Raw genomic sequence first — 22,957 nt, forward strand, 5'->3', positions numbered from 1 at the left:
CATAGAAAGCAAGGTTTATCCAGTTTATCCACAAGTAAGTTTACCCAGTTTAAAGGTAAAGGTAAAGGTTCCCCTTGACAATTTTTGTCTAGTCGTGTTCGACTCTAGGGGGTGGTGCTCATCCCCGTTTCCAAGCCATAGAGCCAGTGTTTTGTCCGAAGACAATCTTCCGTGGTCACATGGCCAGTGCGACTTAGACACGGAACGCTGTTACCTTCCTACCGAGGTGGTCCCTATTTATCTACTTGCATTTGCATGCTTTCGAACCGCTAGGCTGGCGGGAGCTGGGACAAAGCGACGGGAGCTCACTCCGTCGCGTGGATTCGATCTTACGACTGCTTGGTCTTCTGACCCTGCAGCACAGGCTTCTGCTTTTTAGCCCGCAGCACCACCACGTCCCAGTTTACTTGTGAGTAAAGAAGAAATAACTGTATGGCTATACACAGAGCTTTCTATATAGGAGTACATCGGTTTGTGAAACGGATTCATTCTTAACATCACATAGTATGGAAATTTTGCAAACCGAAACACCAAGTGCACTACGAAAGGGAAAGCAATATAGGCGCAACGCACCCTGTGAAAACCCTTTTGTAGTGCGAAAAAAAGAAAAGAAAACAACGTAAACCAGGGCTTCATTTCTTATGGATTTCAGTTCGTAAAATGAAAAATTACGTAAATTGAGGCGTTTGCAAACTGAGGTACTTCTGTATTTGCAAATTTTCTTTCTGTAGCCCCTGTATTGCATATTTATCCCAGGATGCAGCCTTCCTGATACGGCAGCCCCTATCCATCCTAGCCGGCATAACCAATGGTGAGCCATGCTGGTAGTGGCAATCCAACTACATTTCAAGAGCTGTCTTTTGCTAATTCTGTTTTACACAATGCTTACCCCCACCTCACCCCTGCATAAGCCACAAAAGTGGCTAGTTAGAAGTAACTTGCCATATGATAAGCTGATTTCCAAGGCTCCATATAATAAGATACATTATTATGGCAATATATATTTTTAGAAGAGTTTAGAAACTTTATCTAAAACTGATTTTTATCAGCTGAGGGGCAGCGAAGACTCAAAAAGTTATGAAGTTACTTCTTCACAGTGCTTACCGGAACTGAACATTTCGTCGGACAATTCCCACTGACATGAAATCACCACGCCCATGCTCATTTTCTCCACAATATAGAAGCAACCCATCCTCTGCTTCGGCCTAAGAATCCAAAAACAAGTAAAAGATAAGTAACACCCTTCACATCCCTATCTTATTTAAGAAACCCAATCTATCTTTAAATATTCAATAACATTTCAAATATTTACATCCATTTCTTTTCTAGTTCTTTCTCTTCCCTCTTCATTATAGTTGCACACCCTCATTTCTGATTTATGCCAAATTTATCTGTAACCCAGCTATTTCTCCAAATTCTTTTAAATGTAGTTTTACCCTCTCAATAACTTTTAAAAGATTTTCTCTTCTTAATAATGCATCAGCTGCAAATAAATCTTTAATACCAACACCTAGAATCTCTTTAACTTATCCAATAGCATTCACCAATAGTTCTATAACTAAAGTGAACAATATAGGGAAAGAGGGGATTGTTACATACAGCACTGATGTTACCTGTCTGTCATGGGTTGGAGGGAAAGTTCCATCCTATGGGGAGTGGAAGGCGGGACATCAGGAGGAGGGGCTGTACTGTATATATATGTGGAGTCTGTGTGGAGAAGCTGAGAGAGCTGGAGAAGAGCTGAGAGAAGAAGCTTGAGTGGGAGTCTGTGTGTCAGACAGGGTACTACTGTGTGTCAGTCAGTACCAACCTGATAGGTTCAGGTGTCTGTAGGGTTAGCCAGAACTGATAGGTTCAGGGTCTGTGCTTTAGTTAAATGCGTTCTGTGTGAACCAAACTAGTGTATGTATGATTGAGACTAAGCCACGTTACTGTATCTTATTCATTTGATCATTTTATTTTCCCTGTGTGTTATGTAAATAAACCTTGTTCTTTTATTTGTTAAAAATCCATCCCTGGTCTGTGTGACTTCTTATAGGGAATGGTTGGTGGCAGCTTAGTGAAACTGTGGCATATCCCAGTAGGTCTGGGGTTGTCACATTGATTGGTGTCCAGCGTGTGGGATACGACTGATCCAGTTGTCCAGTGGTCCAGCAAAGCCTTGGCAAGTGTGCCCAGAGCAAGGGGGGTCTAGTCAGGGACAATCTGAGGGCGCGTAGGTAATCTTCTAGGCGTACCTCACGGGGAGGTGCGCTAGTGGAAGAACGTGCCAACTGGGGAGACTAGATTAGGGAGCTCTGAGGCAACCTGTTTTGGCGGGAAAAAAGCTGAGGCAAAACTGTGTAAAGTAGCAGTGATCTAGCTTGTCTGCTGAGAGGCCTAGCAGAGGGGGGTAGACTCCGGCTGGCTACAGTTGCAAGTTAGTGCTGAAGAACAGCAGCAATCTATAGAAAGCTGGTTCTGAGGCAAAAGAAAAAAGTGGTCGCTTTATTTTGAGGCTTGACTTTTGAAAGCAGCCTGTTCTGGGGGGGGGGATTATGCCCTTGACTCGAAGCCAAATGGCAGAAATGGGTGAAGTGAAAGAACCCCAGGTAGACCAAGGTTCTGAGGATGAATTTGGCTCAGTGCAGGGAGACAGCACGGGAGAACAGAACCCAGAACTCAGAAAATTGCTCCTAGCCCAACAGCATGAACTGAGGGTGAGGGAAATGGAGGAAAGATTAGAGAGAGAAAGAATGGAGGAAAGAGAGAGACAGAGACGATTTGAAATGGAATTGGAGAGAGAGAAAATGGCATTTGAGTTACGAAAATTGGAACTGATGAACCAGAATAATAATAACAATAGGGATTCTGAGGGAGGCCAATTGTCTAAAGCTGACCTGAAGAAATTCCCTGTATACCACAAGGGAGATTGTCCTGAGGTATTCTTTTCCCTCGTGGAAAGAGCGTTTGTGGACTTCTCAGTAAGGGAAACTGAGAAGATGACCATCATGCGATCTTTAATCAGTGGCAGCCTGGCAGAAGTCTATGCAGAGATGCCAGAGGAACTGATCAAAGATTTTGCAGAGTTTAAAAAACTGGTGTTTGCCAGACATGGGATAAATGCGGAACAGCTGAGGCAAAGATTCAGGTCACTCACCAAGAAACCAGAGCAGACTTTTACCCAAGTGGGGGCCCAACTGGTGAGGCTGCTAGAGAAATGGCTATCTCAGGAGGGAACAGAGACCTACCAGCAGCTCAAAGACCTGATAGCGCTGGAACAGTTTTATTCAGTCCTGCATGGGGAACTGAAGTTCCAGGTGAGGGAAAGGAAACCGAAATCTGTGGCAGAAGCAGCCGAGATCGCAGATTTTATTTCCCAAATAAGAAAGCCCTTAGGTGAGGGAAAATCGATGGGTAAACCTAAAGAGACCTACAGCAAGTACTCTCAGGGACCAGGGAAAAACCAGCAAGTGGGAGGGGCCCATGGTGAAGGGAAGCCCTCAGACATGAAACCAAGACCTCAGATTTTGGAGGGAAAACCAAAACAAGATGAGAAAGACTCAAAATATAGCAGAAAATGTTATTTCTGTCAAGGAAAGGGCCATCTAATCTCAGAGTGTGAGAAATTAAAGCAGCTAAAAGGAATTGTGCCTCATGATTCGAGTGGAACCAAGCCAAAAGCTGTGTTCTGTGTCCAGAAAGAGCCAAGCTCCTTGTCACTGAGGGAGCCTGTTGCCATGGCTACTCAATCTGGAACAGTTACATCTGCTGATCAGGCTGGGGAAAATGGTCCTCTTGTGGAGGTCAGGCGCTGCTTACTTGTGAGAACAGATTCACAGTTGTTTGAAACAGCAGGGGTGGACGTAGGAATACTTGACCATCAGTATCGGGGGTTAAGGGATACTTGTTCCCAGGTGACCCTGTACCATCCAGATATTATTCCTAGGGAATATATAATCCCAAATGAGAGCATGAAGGTGGCAGGGATTGAGGGGCAGGTGATCTCACTGCCAGTAGCTGAGGTACCTATGAACTTTCAAGGCTGGAGGGGAGTTTGGCGGCTAGCGATTTCATCGACTCTGCCAGCAGCCGTGCTCGTGGGAAATGACCTGGCTGAACATGTGAAACGGGTGCTAGTGATTACACGCTCACAAGCCCCCACGGGGACAATTCAGGGGGGTACTGATGAGCCCGAGACGGAAGCAGAGGGGAGTTCCGAAGCTGTGGTGGAAACTTTAACCACAGACAGCCGATTTGGCCAAGAGCAAAAGGCAGACGCCACTCTCCAAAAGTGTTTTGAACAGGTGACAGACGCCCAACTAACACCTGAAACCCCAGTGAGATTTTGTGAGAAAAAGGGAATTTTATATAGAGAGACCCTGAGGAATATCTCAAAAGGGGGAGATGGGATCAGAAGTCAGCTGGTGGTACCTGAAAAGTATCGCCCCATGATCTTACAAAGGGGGCACTCTGACATGTTTGCTGCGCACTTAGGGGTGAACAAAACCCAACAGAGAATTACACAGAATTTTTACTGGCCTGAAATAGGGAAGCAGATCAAGGAGGTCTGTAAACAATGTGATGTGTGTCAGAGGCAGGGGAATAACCGTGACAGGACCAAAGCAAAGTTGTGCCCTTTGCCTGTGATTGACACTCCGTTCAAATGCATAGGGGTGGATATTGTGGGACCTTTGCCCAAGGCCACAAAGAGGGGGAACAGGTTCATTCTCACCATTGTGGACCATGCCACGAGGTACCCTGAAGCCATTCCCTTGTCTAACATTGAAACTAACACAGTGGCAGATGCCTTGGTGGGGTACATGTCCAGGATGGGATTTGCCTCAGAAATAATCACAGATTTGGGCGCATCGTTTACATCAAAGCTCATGAAACGGTTATGGCAAATCTGTGGAATTAAACACAAGGAAACCACTGCCTATCACCCCGAAAGTAAAGGGTTAACGGAGAAGTTCAATGGGACTCTGATGCGTATGATTAGGGCTTACTTGGCAGAGAATCCAAACAATTGGGACCAGAAGCTGCAATCCCTTTTGTTTGCTTATCGATCAGTGCCACAAGCCAGTACCGGGTTCAGTCCGTTTGAACTTTTGTTTGGGAGAAGGGTGAAAGGGCCACTTGATTTAATCAAGCAAAATTGGGAGCAGATCACCCAGGATGACCCACAAGACGTTGTGACATATATAGACTATTTGATGAATGACCTAAAGAGAAACCTAGAGCTAGCAGCAGAGACCCTGCAAGCTCAAAAGGTCAGAAAGAAAGCTTGGGATGACCAGAAAGCCAGGGAGAGGCACTTTGACCCAGAGGAGGAAGTGCTTTGGCCTAGGCCCTGCAAAGAAAACAAACTGCAGCTGGGTATCCCAGAAATAAAATATTTGGGTCACATGGTAGGGGGAGGAGTGATAAAACCCCTAGAGGCCAAAATAGAAGCCGTTCGTGATTGGCCTAGACCCAACACCAAGAAAAAGGTCAAATCATTTCTTGGGTTGGTGGGCTACTACAGAAAGTTCATCCCGAGGTTTAGCGAGATTGCGGCTCCGCTGACCAATCTGACGAGGAAGAAGACTGATGACCGCATCCCGTGGACCAGCGACTGTGAGGAGGCGTTCCGGAGGTTGAAGGAGGCCCTCATCAACTATCCAGTGCTGCGTGCTCCAGACTTCGACCGGGAGTTCATCATCTACACCGATGCGTCTAACAGCGGGGTAGGAGCAGTTCTTTGCCAGGAGGATGAGAATGGTGACCAGCATCCAGTGTCCTACCTGAGTAGGAAACTCCAGAAAGGTGAGAGACATCTGGCAACTGTGGAGAAGGAGTGCCTGGCCATAGTCTACGCGATCCAGAAGGCCAAGCCTTACATCTGGGGAAGACATTTTATTCTGTGCACTGACCATTCACCACTGCAATGGTTAAAGACAATGAAAACCCACAATAGCAAACTTATGAGGTGGGCTTTAAACCTGCAAGACTATGACTTTGAAGTGAAGGTGGTCAGAGGGCCAGTGAACTGGGTTGCTGACGCCTTGTCAAGAAGACCTGAAGAATGAAGACGGCGAAAGAAACATGGACTATGTATATATTTTGATGACAAAAAGTTAAATGTGTCTGTTTATTAAACATGTTGGTTTGTATGAATAAAGGTAACTTGATGTATTGAAAATGGTGAATGTTTAACTTAGAGTGTAAGTATAAGTAAGTATGGTATTGTATGTTATTATATAACTGTTTTGTATGTTTTGGATACAGGTTGTTTTTTGGTGAAAAGCATCTTAGCTTTCCCCCTACAAAACAACTTATAAAGAGGGGAGGTGTTACATACAGCACTGATGTTACCTGTCTGTCATGGGTTGGAGGGAAAGTTCCATCCTATGGGGAGTGGAAGGCGGGACATCAGGAGGAGGGGCTGTACTGTATATATATGTGGAGTCTGTGTGGAGAAGCTGAGAGAGCTGGAGAAGAGCTGAGAGAAGAAGCTTGAGTGGGAGTCTGTGTGTCAGACAGGGTACTACTGTGTGTCAGTCAGTACCAACCTGATAGGTTCAGGTGTCTGTAGGGTTAGCCAGAACTGATAGGTTCAGGGTCTGTGCTTTAGTTAAATGCGTTCTGTGTGAACCAAACTAGTGTATGTATGATTGAGACTAAGCCACGTTACTGTATCTTATTCATTTGATCATTTTATTTTCCCTGTGTGTTATGTAAATAAACCTTGTTCTTTTATTTGTTAAAAATCCATCCCTGGTCTGTGTGACTTCTTATAGGGAATGGTTGGTGGCAGCTTAGTGAAACTGTGGCATATCCCAGTAGGTCTGGGGTTGTCACAGGGATCTCTGTCTATTGCCTTGACCTAGAGGCACCTAGTGACAGATTTTACTTTCTTGGGCTCCATGATCACTGCAGATGGAGACAGCAGCCACAAAATTAAAAGACGCTTGCTTCTTGGGAGGAAAGCGATGACAAACCTTGACAGCATCCTAAAAAGCAGAGACATCACACTGCCAACAAAAGTCCGCATAGTCAAAGCTATGGTTTTTCCTGTAGTGATGTATGGAAGTGAGAGCTGGACCATAAAGAAAGCTGACCGCCGAAGAATTGATGCTTTTGAATTGTGGTGTTGGAGGAGGCTCTTGAGAGTCCCCTGGACTGCAAGAAGAACTAACCTATCAATTCTAAAGGAAATCAACCCTGAGTGCTCACTGGAAGGACAGATCCTGAAGCTGAGGCTCCAATACTTTGGTCATCTCATGAGAAGAGAAGACACCATGGAAAAACCCTGATGTTAGAAAAGTGTGAGGGCAAGAGGAGAAGGGGACGACAGAGGATGAGATGGTTGGACAGTGTCATCAAAGCTACCAGAATGAATTTGACACAACTCTGGGAGGCAGTGGAAGATAGGAGGGCCTGGCGTGCTCTGGTCCATGGGGTCACAAAGAGTCGGACACAACTAAACGATGAAACAACGACGAGAGGCACCTATTATGTCCTAATTTATAGTACTGTTGCAGTACGGTCTGAATATAATTGATCTTATTCCTTTAAAACGTTTACCAAAACCTAGTATCTTAATTATCATTTTTAGTATTGTCCATTCCACAAAGTCAAACACCTTAAAATATGTAATGAAATTATACCTGCCTGAACCTTTTTTTTAGCTATTCCATTTATTACACTGAGCACTCTCCTGGACAGATTTGCCATTTGCCTCTCCAGCATTAAACCACTTTGATCTTCTTTAATGTATTTAGTAAGAAAAATATTCATTCTCTTTGCTAATATCACTGTGAATATCTTAGCATATTAGAGACATAGGTCTGTGAGCTTCAGGATCTGTAGAGGCTTTATTCTTTTTAAAATTAATATGATTACTAATTGTTCCCAGAAGGGACTAATTGTCCCTTCTCCTTCCATTATTTTATTAAAAAGGGACTTTAATTTAGTTATGAAAATTTTCCTAAAAATGTTATAATACTCTGGTTCCAATATGTCAATTCATAGTGTCTTCCCTAATTTTAAATAATTCATTATTCTTTTATTTCTTCTCTTAGTAGCTGCTTCACTATATCTCTATCCATTTCTTGAAGTCTATTTCACACATTTTTATCCTAAATAATCTTTAATTCTTTCCAGGGATGACCTTCCCACAGTCCAAAATTTTTGAAAAACAAAACAAAATGTTTTATTATATTATAAAACTTGTGGGAAAGTATTCTGATCCAGTGTTGCTAACTTTTCATGACTCACCTGTATTTCCAAATTGAATTTCCTCCCAATTGTTTCCAGCAGGAAAGGAGACTATGGGTATTTTGTAAAATTCTTGAATTGCCCACAGTATGTTGGAGGATTTGTATTGATTTACTTATTTTGTAGGACATGTACAGTAATTTAAATGTAGCGGACCACTAGAAGGGACTTCAAAACTTTAAACACTTACCCTAAATTCAACAGTGATTTGGAATGTCTGATAGGAATTTTTGAGAGGTTCAAAGGTGACATACGAGTAGCCGAAGAACTGAGGATATTGAATATTAATATCTGAAAGATAATAATGAGTGTATATTGCTTATTTCTTAACATCAAAATCAAATGGCACAAGCAATTAACATCAGTTAACAAAACTTTAAACTTTCACCAGTGGATTCTCCTATGACTAAGGTTTATAATAATATAAACCAACAATTCCCACCCTCACTGCACTGGAAATTTTTTAGAAAAAGGTGGCTCTGTCCTAGAAATAGGCTTCACTATTTTTTGGCCATGGGTGGGTGGGATTAATATCTCAGTAAATACTAAGATGCAACCGTATTTACATCTGGAGACATACTGCAGCAAATATTATCCCTTCTTTTTTACTGCAAAAGATGGGCATGAACCTCAGTTCAAAAGTTCGTGCCAGTTCACACACATGACACCACAGGTGTCACACATTCCTTTTCTTTGGGATGGTTTTTGTTGCTGCCTCCTGTACAATGTTACAGGCCTCCATCCATAGTTCTTCAGGCACTCTGTCCACCAAATCTAGTTCATTAAATCTGTTCTTCGCTTCCACTGTGTATTCGTAAGTGAATCAGTAGACAATTCTAATTCTGCAGCAGATGAAATAAAGGTAATATTTAAAGACTAGTATGTTCAGATAGTGACCAAATAAGAAAGTGCCAAGACCAATTTACTAAGATAGTAAGCTCCATCCTCTGGGTGTCATTAGAAAAAAGGCCCTCCCGTGCACTTCTACCAACTGCACTGCAACATGTGCTGAGACATGCAGAGAGATGTCACAACTTGAATTCTGCAGATGGGCAGTTCCAATGCTAAAAAAACAAAACACACAAAACTTGAATGCAGGTCAAAACGTCTGCTGCTCTGTTTCACACTCAGGTTTCCAGACTGTCTTCAGAAGGCAGCCCAAAGTAACATAAAGTTGCAGCCTAGATATAACCCTATGTGTTGTGGTTAGGTCTAGCATTTCCACTAATGAATACAGTTGTTGTACCAGGATCAGCCAAGCAAAATTGCCGTAGCCACTGTCTGGAAAACAAAAAGGCATGCTACCAAACTGTGAACTTAGTTTTTCAAGAATCACCAACCAGAGGCCCATAAGGACATCAGAATGAAAGCTGCTGCTTCTTGTTGTTTGTTCCACAGATCTGGACATTAGAGATGTACTGGCTCCCAAACACTGAGAATGAAGTGAGGCTGCAGATCTGTAATGGTATCTTTCCATATTCTAGTGTACTTCACTATCTTCCAAACTAGGTGTATCTTTCCCAGATAGGTTTCTTGGATATCAAACAGCACACTAAAATGCCAAACCAAACATATGTGAAGCTGCTTTGCAAACCTGCCCTGAGCAAAGCCGAACATACATAGGCTTTGCCAGCACCACACAAACACACCAACCTTCTGAACAACTATCCCCTCCTTTGCCAAGGTTGCAGTGACAGCGAGAGCCGCTCCGTTCATAGTCATTGACACAAAAGCTCTCAGTCGAGCAGATGGTCTCGTCGCAGGAAAGATCAGACTGCCGTACCACTGAAGCCACCTCGCTCTTCCTGCTGGCTTTACGAGGTGCGCTGGTAGCAGTGGTGGTACGTGGCAGAGGTGTCATCGTTGAAGGGGAAGCAATTGGATATGGAGTAGTGGCACGCAACCGGGAAAGAAGCCTTGCATTTGCCTCTGGCGTGATCTTCGTTTCAACAAAAAACTTCCTGTTGCCTCCTTTGATAGCAGGAAGTGGTTTGAGCTGATAAAGAATTAGAAACAGTACATTTACAACTCATGGTTAACTTTGCAAACTTTGTATATAAATGGGAACTATATGGATTGTTATGATGTTGACTTTCACCAATTGTTCAGCCTGCTTTGATACTCAAATGAGGGTTTTCCAGCTTGGCTTTAGAAAGAGACTCGCTCAGGTAACTATCAGGGCAGAAGAAAACATGATTTATTTTAATCTAGGTGGCTCCTTAGAAAGCAGGCCTGGAATCTGTAATATTCAGTAACATGTTCTGACATTCCAGAAACAACCTGTCAATGGACATGAATGTATTTTCTGTATATGTACAATGATATATTTCTGGCTAGAATACTGTATTCTACTGGATCAAACACACATCAAGGGAAAAGTTCATTTCCTTCTACTATAATGTTTTCCCTCCAGGCACACAATTTCTGCAAAGTTCTGTGCTTGACTGGCCCAACATGCAAATAAAGCCTGTGTTGACCTCCCAACGGCTAGTCACAAGACAAAGGGAGGCAAATGTAGAGTGAAGCAAATTGATGCTAGGAGAAACAAAAAAAAAACACATTTACTTAAGCAACCTCCATTTCTATTGACATCCTAACAGTATTGTGTCATCTGAAAGGGTGATCGCCTGTACCACCTGTTCTAGTCAGGCCGGGTGGCTGAGGGGCCGAACGGTGAGAGAGGTCCGATGGGAAAAAACTAAAAATCGGGCCTTCTCAGCAGTGGCCCCTCATCTCCGGAACATCTTACCTGTAGAGATCCGCCTGGCCCCCCCGCTGAGGGCCTTTAAGACCAATCTGAAGACATGGCTATACAGGCAGGCCTTCCCTATAGCCATCATCTATCCTATCTTTCTTTTTCTCCCCCCCCCCCCAATCTTGGATTCTGCTGTTAATTTGCATCTTATTCTTATTACATATATATTTTCATAGTTTATTTTTTATATTTTGTGTAAACCACCCAGAGCAGACATGTTCTAGATGGGCGGTATATAAGTTTAATAAAATAAAATAAATAAATAAAATTTTTAAAAAACAATTGATGACAGGAAGCATCTTCTACCCCACTGGACAGCAGCAGGCTAGTTTAGAGGAGTGCAGAACAAGCTGAGTCACACTAAAAGTTCTGTTCTCTGTTGCTCTCTGTGGTATAGAATTTACTGCCTCTGGCTGGCTATTGTCTCACTCTTCTTAACAAATAAAGCCAGGCTTTTGTTTTTGCCACTTAAAGCACCACAACTATATAAAAAAAACTCAACAAAGTTGTGTATGACCCCTCAAACACAAATGATAAATTCCATTCTTGAAAAACAGTTGGAGTTTTTCTCTACTTGCTAGAGAATTTTGTCCACAAAGAGGATGGGAATGTTCAAGACGCCATTTAGACATGGCGGTGGCTTGAAAAGAAAAAAGGAAAACTTAACACCAAGACAATTCAAAATAATACAGAGTGAGACTTAATATGTCACCAAAGCCAATATGAGTTTATATATTTGTACCCTATCTTTGTCAGATCTCCTTGTCTAAATACTACACAAAAGACCTGAAATGCCAGAGACAAGCTGCTGGGTTTACCTCATCAATGTAAATGTCATAGTCTGAATCATCAATATCAATTCCATCATCGTCGCCATTTCCAGAGTCTGTGATATACCGATGCCCATAGCTTCCACTCCCTAGCTCCTCTGGACCTGAGAAGACAAAACTGGCATAGTCACACATACAGGATTTCTGCACAGAAACGTTATCGCCCAGCAAGAAAGGAGGACGCAACTTGTAATATTCCATGTCAATAGAAGAGAATTAGGTACACACAGTAAATAGTGTGGATTAGAATTCCCAATCTGATTTCAGCCACAATCACTGTTAAGTGGGCAGGGAAAAACCACTCCTCGCAGCATCTCTTTAAACACGATGGCCGTGAATATATACTAGTGCGTTTAAAAGGTTTTAAAGGGTGTCTAATCCCTACTAAATTGCTCTTGAACATCAATCTTTTGAATTGCTTCTTGCAGAGAACATCATGCGAGAGCAGAACCCTGCAGGCAGCCCGAGATCAAAGGGGACAGCATTTCATTTACCAGCTTTTCTTCCTCCAGAATTACTTTTCCCTAGCCTAGGACTACATTTGATTTCCATCTCAGTTACTATTTTCCTGCTGGTTTTTTCCCCTTCCTCTGCTGTCTTCCATCTCCTTACTAGGAATTCTTATTAATAAGAATAAAAAATAAGCATGAAGGTAAAAGTCTCGTGAGATTCGACAAATATATATACATACATAAAACTTTTTAAAAACATATACCACACAATTCCTTTGTGATTTTTTTACACTATTTCTGTGCATGGGAAAGTTACTTTTTTAGACTACAACTTTCAAAATCCTCCAGCCAGCACAACCACCAAAATGTCACAAAAGGGACATGACTCGTCCACCCTTGTGCATGCCACAGATATCGTAGTTTCTGGTTAAGATGGGTTTTACAATTATTAAAATCCCTACAAAACCCGGTGGGCAACAGCAAAAGGTAAAACACAAGTGTCTGTCTTGCAGGCAGCAGTCAAGAGCCCATGTAATACTGGCGATAGAAAAGCCTGATTTGCCTCCATCCATCCATGGCAAGAAATAAAGAAAAATAATTCACATGTTCCTTGTCCAAGCTTCACAACAGTGCGACCATTCATGCAACCTAGAGCTGTGCAAGCACACTGCTGCCAACAGATGCTGGACAAATCATCATCATCATCTTAGAACTGCAGGGCTGGAAGGAATCCTATGGATGTACTGTGCAGTGGTGCCCCGCTAGACGATGATAATCCATTCCACTGAAATCACTGTTTAGCGAAATCATCGTCTAGCGAAAAGCATTTCACCATTGAAATGCATTGAAACCTGATGCGTTCCAATGGGGAAGAATCATCGTTGTCTAGTGAAGATTGGCCATAGGAAAGCCGTTTTGCGAACCGCCAATCAGCTGTTTAAACAGCTATCTTGCAAAGCTTAGGTCCCGAAAGCACCCGTTTTGCAAGCACAGAGGGAGCTGTCAGAATCGTTGTCTAGCGAAAATCAGTTTGCGAAGAAAGGAACAAACATTGTCCAGCGAAATTCCCCCATAGGAATCACTGTTTTGCGAATCGCTATAGCGATCGCAAAAACTCAATGTCTAGCGAAAAAACTATCATGCGGGGTAACTGTCTAGCAAGGCACCACTGTATTCGCGAAGGCTATGGATCATTGAGTCTGGACCTTATCAAGGATGCACAGTGGAAAACTGAACTCCCAACATCTGGCTCTGCTGCCAGATACCTAAGCCACTGAGCTGTCCAGCTGCTTATCCTACTTCTGTTAATCAGAAAGGTATTCTAGACCAGTGGTTCTTAACCTTTTTTACTCAGGTGTTTTTGAACTGCAACTCCCAGAAATCCCAGCCAGCACAGCTGGTGGTGAAGGCTTCTGGGAGTTGCAGTCCAAAAACACCTGAGTTACCCAAGGTTAAGAACCAGGGTTCTAGACAAACAGTTGCTTGTGAGCACTCCTGCTATGTAATTTTGTCATGTCATCACACTGTGGCATTTTCACGCATGAAGATTAAATGATCAGATACGCCATAGCAGTTTTCAAAACTTTTTGTTTTGGTTTTTCATCTCCAGCATGCTAGTGTCTTTGTAAGAGAGGAGGTGCAAATACTCCGCCACTGCTGAATAAGAATAAGCATATACTTCATATAATTAATGAAGTGCTCACTTGTCCATTGCAGGTAGCTAATCAATTACTAGGGTAATGATGTTACTGTGAATGCCAGAAGAATTAACATGAGAGTCATATTGTATTTCAGGATTACAAGATCCTTTCATAGAGATCTTTAATGCGTAATGGCCTCATGTCTGCTTAAGGCAGTTTACTATCCTTGTAATCCTATGTCTGTAATTAATTGAAAACCCCACAGGGGAGACACTTGAGGAGGGGGAGCCTCTCAAGGATTATGTTGTATCAAATAATCCCTGTTAAAATAAATACAAACCTGAGAAAACCTCCTCCTGCTGCTAATTAGCTTATAAAGCCATTAAGAGTCCAATGTCACAAGGTGGACATTTGAATTTGACAAAATATTGCAGCCTTCCGGTTTATAAGGAAAAAAACTTTGCCTTAATAGCTAGAACTAGGCAGAATGACTACTCCATTCAATTATATCATATTAGACCGGCTCTGAAAGTGAGAACAGCTAGGTGTCCTATTCCACCTCTGAAGTCTAGTAATGGAAGGACATTACCAAATGCTGCTGACTTCACAGAGCTAAGGCAAATCTAAGATCATATGTCTTCTTGAAAGCTTATTTACAGACGTGTAGTTGAGTGTTCTTGACCTTCTTTAGTGAATCATTCATATGGCTACTGTTTTGTTTGTTGAAAACCATACATTGTTGTACTGGGAAGGATATTTGGAGGATAGTATCACACGCAGGAATGTTATATGCACACAGGTAGGTCCAGCCCAAGATGTTTTGCTGCCTGTGGCAACATCTCCAAATTCCAGCTACAAAAATCAGACTGGCCATTGACTCTCTTTTTTGACAAACACTGGTGATATGGCAACATCCTCAACTACAGTATATCTGAGACCAGTAGGCACTAATGAACGCAAGGCACTATCTTCTACTTCCAACAGAGGAGAACAACCTTGGGGCTGTTGTCATTGTCTTTCCCAGCTGCTCATAATTTACCAACTCAGGCAGGAATATCATTTGCCTCCTGACAGAGCCGGCCTTCTCCACTGGGCCCCCAGACACTCAAGGCCAAGTCACTCGGGGTTAGTGGTACTGGTCAGATGTTTCCTTCTTTATAGCTGAATTGCAAGGCTGACAATCATACCCAAATTAATAACAATAATAACTGTGCCCTATCAAGTCATAATCCTGATTTATGGCGATCCCTTCCAGGTTTTTCTAGGTAGAGAGTATTCAGAAGAAGTTTATCAGTCTCTTCTTCTGGGAGGGTACTTCTGGGACAATGCAACTTGCCCACGGTCGCACAGGCTAGCTTTTCTGGAATACATCGTGGGGAACTGAATTCCCAACCTCTGGCTCTGCAGCCAGATGTCTATCTCTCTGAGCTATCAGGATAAGACTCTTGTTTTAAAAAGGTTACACTGTTACCCTACATTAGGAAACCAAATCAAAAACTCAAGCTGAAACAAACAAAAAACACACACTTTGATTATAAAAGGATTTTGTGTCTATACAAAAACAGGATATGGGACGCATGTGTCCATGAACAAGGGCAGATGACCTTGTCTGAGGTTCTCCTGGCTACAGATCCCATAAAACAAACTGTACCTTGAAGATGTTTCCATAAACACTCTGTTCTGAAGTTAAATTTAAATACAAAAAAACCCCTAAAAATAAATAAAACAACCCCCAAGGATTCGATGAAATGAACAACAAAGGTGTCTCAGGAATAATAACCAACACTAACGGACATGAAAAGAAGACTCAAGTTAAAAAAGAGTATCAGTGGCAACATTCACAAAAAGCAGGAAGCAGGTTTAACATTGTTCCAGTTGTTGGAAATCCTGCTTTCTGTTCCACCCTCAGCGCAAAAGCCACTGTGTTTCAGGCAAAACTGTATCTGCAAAGGGTCTGCAGAAAGTGAAAAGCAACTGTTTCAAGCAATGTGGTAGCCCAATGTTTATCCCCCCATTCCCCCGTAATGCGCAGCATAACTTATCCCAGGTCTCGTGTTCCAACCGCCATTGATGGCAGCCAGCAACCTGGAGCCAGGCACTTTCTGAGGAGGATCTCATCTACAGTAGTCTTATATCATATGTTCTACTTGCCCCAGGTTAAACACAGTTGTCTTTGCAGGAGAAGATGGACATCCTCCTTCATCACCGATTGATGATTCACTACCTTGCCTCAAAATGAAAACCTTGATTTTCCTCCCAGTGTGGTCCAAGAAGACCTCTGGGTGGTTTTTAACATTTCTTCTAAACTTCAGCTCATCCTTCACCTTTGCATTCCTGAAGGCATCCTAGTTATTGGCATCGCTCCTTTTGAATCTCGTCTCATTAGAAACCTGTGTGTGAAGCCACTCTAACATTATACAGACCCTCCTGTTTTTAAAAAACTTTTCTTGGGAGAAGTTTGTGATTGTGTTTTTATTTGGGAAGGGAGGCATAGCTTAATGCTAGAGCACACACTTAGCATGCCAAGTACCAGGTTCATTTTCAGGCATTTTCGTAGTACTAGGAAAATATTCTTCCTGAAACACTAGAGAGCTAGTCTGAACTGACAAAACTATATGGACCAGCAATCTGACTTAATGGAAGACAGGTTCCTGTATATTCCCCATAATACTTCAGTTTTTCCAGTTTATCATCCCTCTTCAGTGATTATTGCCCTTGTTTTGGACTTTTAACCACAGGTCTCATCCAGTGTTTCTCTGGGCTTCTTGAAATGGGCTTCTCTAAAGTTCATGATATGGATCCAACTAAGCTCTATTTTCACAGCCCTTTTCTATTGCATACACAGTCACTTTCCTCTAAGGCTCAGCTTTACTCTGAGCCTTGGAGAAAAATGGCTATGTCCCTCTGTCAGCTTCATTCTGTCTACAGCTTCTTCCCTGACGGTTATGATTAAGTTCAGAACAGCAGATCACCTTCTTCTTTATTCAGCCTGCTAAGAAAATAATGACGTGACCAATGAGTTGTATTGCATGTTCCATTCTTAGTAGGGTTAAACTTAGCAGACGTCGGAATGGTTGCAGTCCTCCCGTTTGTACTACTGCTAGTCTCTGAACTTGTTTTGTCATCCATTCCAAGAAAGTGCCACCATTCATGTCTTCTGTATGGCTGTGCACTCTTGTCACGCATGATCACTACAATTATCTGTCTTCTTTCTCCCTCTTTTTTCTTTTTGTTTTCCCAGTTGCCCACAATGGAGCTTCTGATGGGGTTACTTTTTTTGGCTACAGACCCTTGTGTCACATTTATTTCTGTCCTTACATCACACACGATGGGTCTTCCTCCTCATACACACACATGCAAGGCATGTCAACGAATATCTAGGCTGCCCTGACCACATCAGCTCATTACAAAGCCACTTTGAAGTGGGAAATTCAGCTTTCCTTCTACAATGCCTCCTCAAAAACCAAAAGCGGATTAACTCATGCCATTACCCAAACCCATGTCAAGTCAATGTTTGAAACGGCAAGCTTTCCCAACCATCTTCCATAGAGTTACAGATTTACTTTGGTCTTCTGCTTTGGTTGCTTTTAAATTATGGATGTAATATATAGAATTTCTTTTTAAAGAAGTGCAGGAAGAGGTGAACATGCAGCTTGTCAGCATATACACACACATGCACACGCACACAATTTCTACAGAAATAAAAAAATTGGTGGCAGCAGGAGAACAGCATGAGGCTTTTTTAGCCTAGAGCTTTCTTTAATTGCACCAATGGTTTTGACTTTCACAGACTTCTGGAAACTGCTGGACCTCAGGTACGGCAGTCGGAGGAAAGGGTATGGTTTTAAAAATAAAACAGATAGTCAGAAATCATGTTCTTTACCTCCTTTAATGCTTTCAAGTGCCAATCAGCTAAAGAAGAATCTTCTACTCACTGAACATCCTGACTATATCGCTGGGAGCACTGGGTAGACTGGTTCCGTAGGAATTTGATGATCGCACTGCAAACTGGTAGTTGCTGTTTGGAGTTAGCCCCTTCAGAACCATGGAGTCCATCTGGATCTGCTCTCTAATTTCTGTCCAGTTGGCATCAAGATCAGGCCTGATTAGGATGAACAGAAAAAATAAGTATAGTTAATACTACGTAGTTCAATTTAGTATGCTGGTTGGATAGCTCAGTGAGTTGGGCATCTGCCTGCAAATAGCATTTATTTTATTATTAGGTCCACATTTCCAAAAAAAGGCAGGAGAGATGACAATTATACTTTTGCATAATATCAGTAGCTATTTCACCTTAATTTATATAGTTTGGGTGTGTGTGTTTTTTAAAATCAATAATAGAAAAGTTCTATGTACACATTTCAGTCCTCATCTAATTGGTCTTTGTATCTGCTTAGAAATAATAATTGCATAGCAGATCATGATTTATGGCAACACTTTTGGGAGTTTTTCTAGGCATAACAGTACTGAAAGTGACTTATCATTCTCTTCTTCTGGGGACACTCTGGGCCCATGCAGTAGCTATGGGGGCAGAGGTTGTGAGTTCGATTCCCCACTGGACCTCCTGGGAGAAGAGTCAGGTTATGTAGCCCTGAGCAAGCTGCAGAGTCCCAGAGAACCCCCAGAAGAAGAGAAAGCTGAACCACCTCTGAGTACTATATACTGAATTGACTTGCCAGTATGTGACTATTATTGTTAGTTCAATTTATTACAGTTTCAGTGAAATGTTTCCAAATGTTAAAATGTTCAAGCTTCTACGTACAGTGGTGCCTCGCAAGATGAATTTAATTTGTTCCACGGTTAATATTGTCTTGCGAAAAATTCATCTTGTGAAACGCATTTTCCCATAGGAATGCATTGAAATCTAATTAATGCATTCCTATGGGCAAAAAAGTCAGAACACTGACAAATTTGGTTACAAAGGGTTTATTAAGTGCTCTTTAAAGCCATACATATTGTGCAGATAATTTAAAAAATTTTAGTCAAAACACTTTAACTTTTTAAACATCATAGAAAAACATTTAAAAATCAGCAAATATGAGGCAGGAACTAAAAACGGAAAACATTCTTCTTGCGAAGCACGGCCATAGGAACATTTGTCTTGCAAGTCATCTACCCCATTGCCAAAACCATTTCTCTTGCGAGTTTTTTGTCCTGCGAGGCATTTGTCTTGCGAGGCACCACTGTATTTCTAAACTACATTTTAAATGTGAAAATTAACAGCAAAATTTTACTCATTTTAGACACATTACAGATAACAGTTTTTTGGGGGAATGGAAAAATATCCACGAAATGCTGTTTTAAAATTTAAGCTATTTCTAACGGACAAGACATGCTGAAGAAAAAATGTTGAGCCTCAGGAGATGCCTGCTGTCTTTCCCCTGAGGCAGTGGGCAGCCAAGGCTGTTTTGATCTGAAACCCCACTCTGGAGCTGGACAGATACATAGCCAGATAAAAACTCTTTTCTCCAAGAACATCTGAAACTTGCCAGCCACACCAAGCTCAAGCACCTGGCCCTCCTACAGGAACTTGGTAATCGAGAAGCAGTTCTTATACAGCTCTGGCTCTAGGTCTTCTCTTCAGAAGACCACTTCCTTTTTTCCAAAGTAGAAGACATTGTCTCTTGACCAAATAAAGCACTTACTACCTCAACAGACCCATCCTATCCATTCACTCCTACTGGTTCTTACCAGACAAGATGGATGAGGATAAAACAAGTTAACATGTGATAGGGCAAGCTGATTCCAAGTGTTTTAGTCGTATCATTAGACTTCACCAACCCCACTGGGCATCGGCTACAAATGAGAGATACTAGTGGGAATTAGGGACTTCCTCTGGGTAGGCCACTCACACATCCTTAAGTCCGGTCACTTCAGCCCGTGGAGAAATGCCAACAACAGAAAACTTTAAAAATTAAGACCTCTAACTGAACCACATACTTTATAACTACCTGTCCTAAGAGAAATATCCTTTGAAAACAGGAGGGCTCTCTAAATTATGTTTGGCTTATTCCTTCAGTACTTTTTCCATTCTTTACGTAAAAAGCTTCAACTTTTGAGATGATATTATTTCGTCTTGAAATAAAAATGACACAATGGAGAGAGGTACATGGCATAACGGAAGCTTCTCACTATGACCACAGACAGTGTAGCCTGGCTGTTCTCTGGGTAAGGAGGCCATATAACCTGCTTTAGAGAAAGCAATTCTATGTTTGAATGTGTTTCACAGGGCAGTCTTCTACACAATGGACTGTCTGGTACCTGTTCAGTTCACAGACAATAAGAAAAAAGAAGCTGTCCATCAACAGCTACCACTCAGACAGCAGATAGAACAGCTCAAAGGCCTTCACCACTACAGTGAGATGAATTATAGTTTTATTTAAATTTTAGTAATTAGCTCTACATTTTGTTTAGTACCGTATCTTATAAAAAATTTTTGAACACTTCTATACTGTTCTTTATCCTTGACAGTACTTGGATGCTAAAGAGATAAGACTAAAATAATACATAATACAACAGAAATACTAAGACCGTATTGGCATGACAACTTGCATCTATATAGAGAAATCGTCAGATGCAAATTTTTGTAAACCTATGTCCTCTTCTTTGGTGATGGACCTATTGTCTTTTTGGAAGTGAGTGAATGAATGGCCACCAAATCTCCAAGGTACTTTTGTGCTAAGAAACCACTGCACACTTAATAGTGTAGCCAAAGCATCACTCCAAGAATAAGAGGCACTGCCATAACGTCTCCAGAATTACTCAGCTGCTCTTTTTATTACAAGAAGAAGCAGAAACAACAACAACAACTAAAAACAAAATAGTCTATAAAAGAAGCAGCTGCTGGATGCTTGTGGCAGGAAATGCAGAAGGATTAGGACATAAACAGAGCTTGCAAAAATAACTGCTTGAACTGTGACCTTGAAAACCCCAGCCAGGAAGATCATGCCACCTGGGAGATCATAGGATCATAGAATAATTGAGTTGGAAGGGGCCTATAAGGCCATCGAGTCCAACCATCTGCCCAACACAGGAATCCAAATCAAAGCAGATTGGTTGGTTGTCCAATTTCCTCTTGAATGCCTCCACCGTTGGAGCACTCACCACCTCTTGAGATAATAGGCTCCATTGCTGTACTGCTCTAACAATTATGTTTTCCTGATAATCAGCCTAAATTGAGATTCCTGTAGCTTGATCCTATTGTTACATGTCCTGCACTCTGGAATGATCAAGAACAGATCGTGCTCCTCCTCTGTACAACTGCCTTTCAAGTATTTGAAAAGTGCTATATCTCCCTTCAGTCTTCTTTTCTCAAGGCTAAACATGCCCATTCATTAAGCCTTTCCTCATAAGTCTTAGTTGCCAGTCCCTTGATCATCCTTGTTGACCTACTCTGAACCTGCTCCAGTTTGCTGGCATCCTTCTTAAACTGTGGTTGGTGTCCAGAACTGGATACAGTATTCTAGATGAGGCCTAACCAGTGCAAAATAGAGGGGAACTAATACTTCACAGGGTTTGGAGATTGTTCTGTTAATGCACCTTAAAATTACTTTTGCCTTTTTTGCAGTCATTTCATACTGTTCGCTCATGTTCAGCATTTGATGTAAAACTATTCCAAGATCCTTTTCACTTGTATTATTACTGAGCTAAGTATCCCCACATCTTGTAAATATGCATTTTGTGTGTGTCTGTGTCCCTTCCCCGGAGGTAGAACTTTGCATTTATCTATGTTAAAATTCATTCTGTTGCCAAGTCCTCAAGCCTATAAAATTCATTTCTTCCAATGTAGTCCCCTATTTCCTTCTTTTTGGTCTTTCTGAAAATAAGGACAATGTTAGCTCTGCTCCAATCATCTGGCACTTCACCCATATTCCATGATTTCAAGATAATAACAGACAATGGTTCACTGGGGTTGTAGTCCAATAACAGTATCTTCACCCACGAAGCTATGAACATGAACAAACTGTCAAGTGTTGTTTAGCACTCAGATCTACAAAGACAATGTACCAAGAAAGAACTATGCTGTCTCCTTCTATGGGACAGTTCCCCACACTGCTGGGTAGGAACAAGCAAAGTCTTTCATATGCAAACTCTGCACATAGCTGGGTCTGATGGGAAAGATAGGATAAAGCTGCTATTCATTTTTTTTCAGATATCCTTTCTGACAACGTTAAAGCAACTTTAAAGCTTCAGATACTGTATGTTATACACAGACCTAGCAGAAGACAACTCTGGCAGTATATTAATGAATATTATAGCACAAGGCAAGCATTCCTTGCATTTCTTTTTTTTCTTTTCCTTTTTTTATTTTTTATTTTTATTTTTTTGGAGTAAAAAGGTGCTGCCAAAATGATCTTGTGTGACATTTTAAACTGGTCACCAGAAGAATGAGTGAATCATTTTGTTAACCAAGAAGGGTGGATACAGAGATAAAAAAGAAAGCCATTTGGAATTGTTCGTTTCAGCTTGGTCAGTACTCTGTGAACTTGAGAAAATAAATTCTCTAGTCACAGGAGACAAAAATGTGTCCATTTTCAAAAGAAAAATGTCAACAACCACTTCCACAAAACAGTTCAAGAAAGAATGACTCAACTGTAAAATATTGTCTTATTTTAAATCTAAGATTAAAAAAATATATCTTAACATGTTGCATTCCTTATGTCCACAAGAAGAAAAATGGTGATACCTTATTAATCCATAGCTATCTCACTACTTAATATTTAATTTTGAATTTTAATCCAAATGGAGGACCTCCATTTCGCTTAATTAAGTGCATCTATTCCCCTTTCTGTTTCATAACAGTCTTAGTTTTAGATGGGAATGCTTTGTTAGCCCTGCTTAAAACTTCTGCATGTTAAAATGATAATTCACATCACTTTAGCATATAATGGAACAGAAGGATACAGATATTTACCGGTAAAAGGAACCTCATTTTAGGATGCTGCTTGATACATTAAAGTGTGCTCGCTTTCCAAAAAGAAAAATACTCAGCTTAAATGTTTCTAATGATTTCCTTTTTCCAGGTAAGGGGTTCTTTAT

General features: G+C 41.5%; 1 protein-coding gene across 2 annotated transcripts in view; it reads right to left on the reverse strand.

Annotated features, from left to right (window-relative positions):
• The window catches only part of EGFLAM (EGF like, fibronectin type III and laminin G domains), a 146,581-nt gene that overhangs the window by 47,878 nt on the left and 75,746 nt on the right, over window positions 1–22,957 (reverse strand). For both annotated transcript variants that reach the window (XM_072992825.2, XM_072992824.2), the window contains exons 7-11: window positions 17,854–18,020; window positions 11,815–11,930; window positions 9,895–10,237; window positions 8,432–8,532; window positions 1,105–1,205 (exon numbers count right to left, since the gene is read on the reverse strand). In XM_072992825.2, the coding sequence (XP_072848926.2) occupies window positions 1,105–1,205; window positions 8,432–8,532; window positions 9,895–10,237; window positions 11,815–11,930; window positions 17,854–18,020 (828 nt within the window). The remainder of the gene's footprint in view (window positions 1–1,104; window positions 1,206–8,431; window positions 8,533–9,894; window positions 10,238–11,814; window positions 11,931–17,853; window positions 18,021–22,957) is intronic.

Source organism: Pogona vitticeps, chromosome 2 (genome assembly GCF_051106095.1).
Source record: "Pogona vitticeps strain Pit_001003342236 chromosome 2, PviZW2.1, whole genome shotgun sequence".
In the NCBI taxonomy this organism is placed as follows: domain Eukaryota; kingdom Metazoa; phylum Chordata; class Lepidosauria; order Squamata; family Agamidae; genus Pogona; species Pogona vitticeps.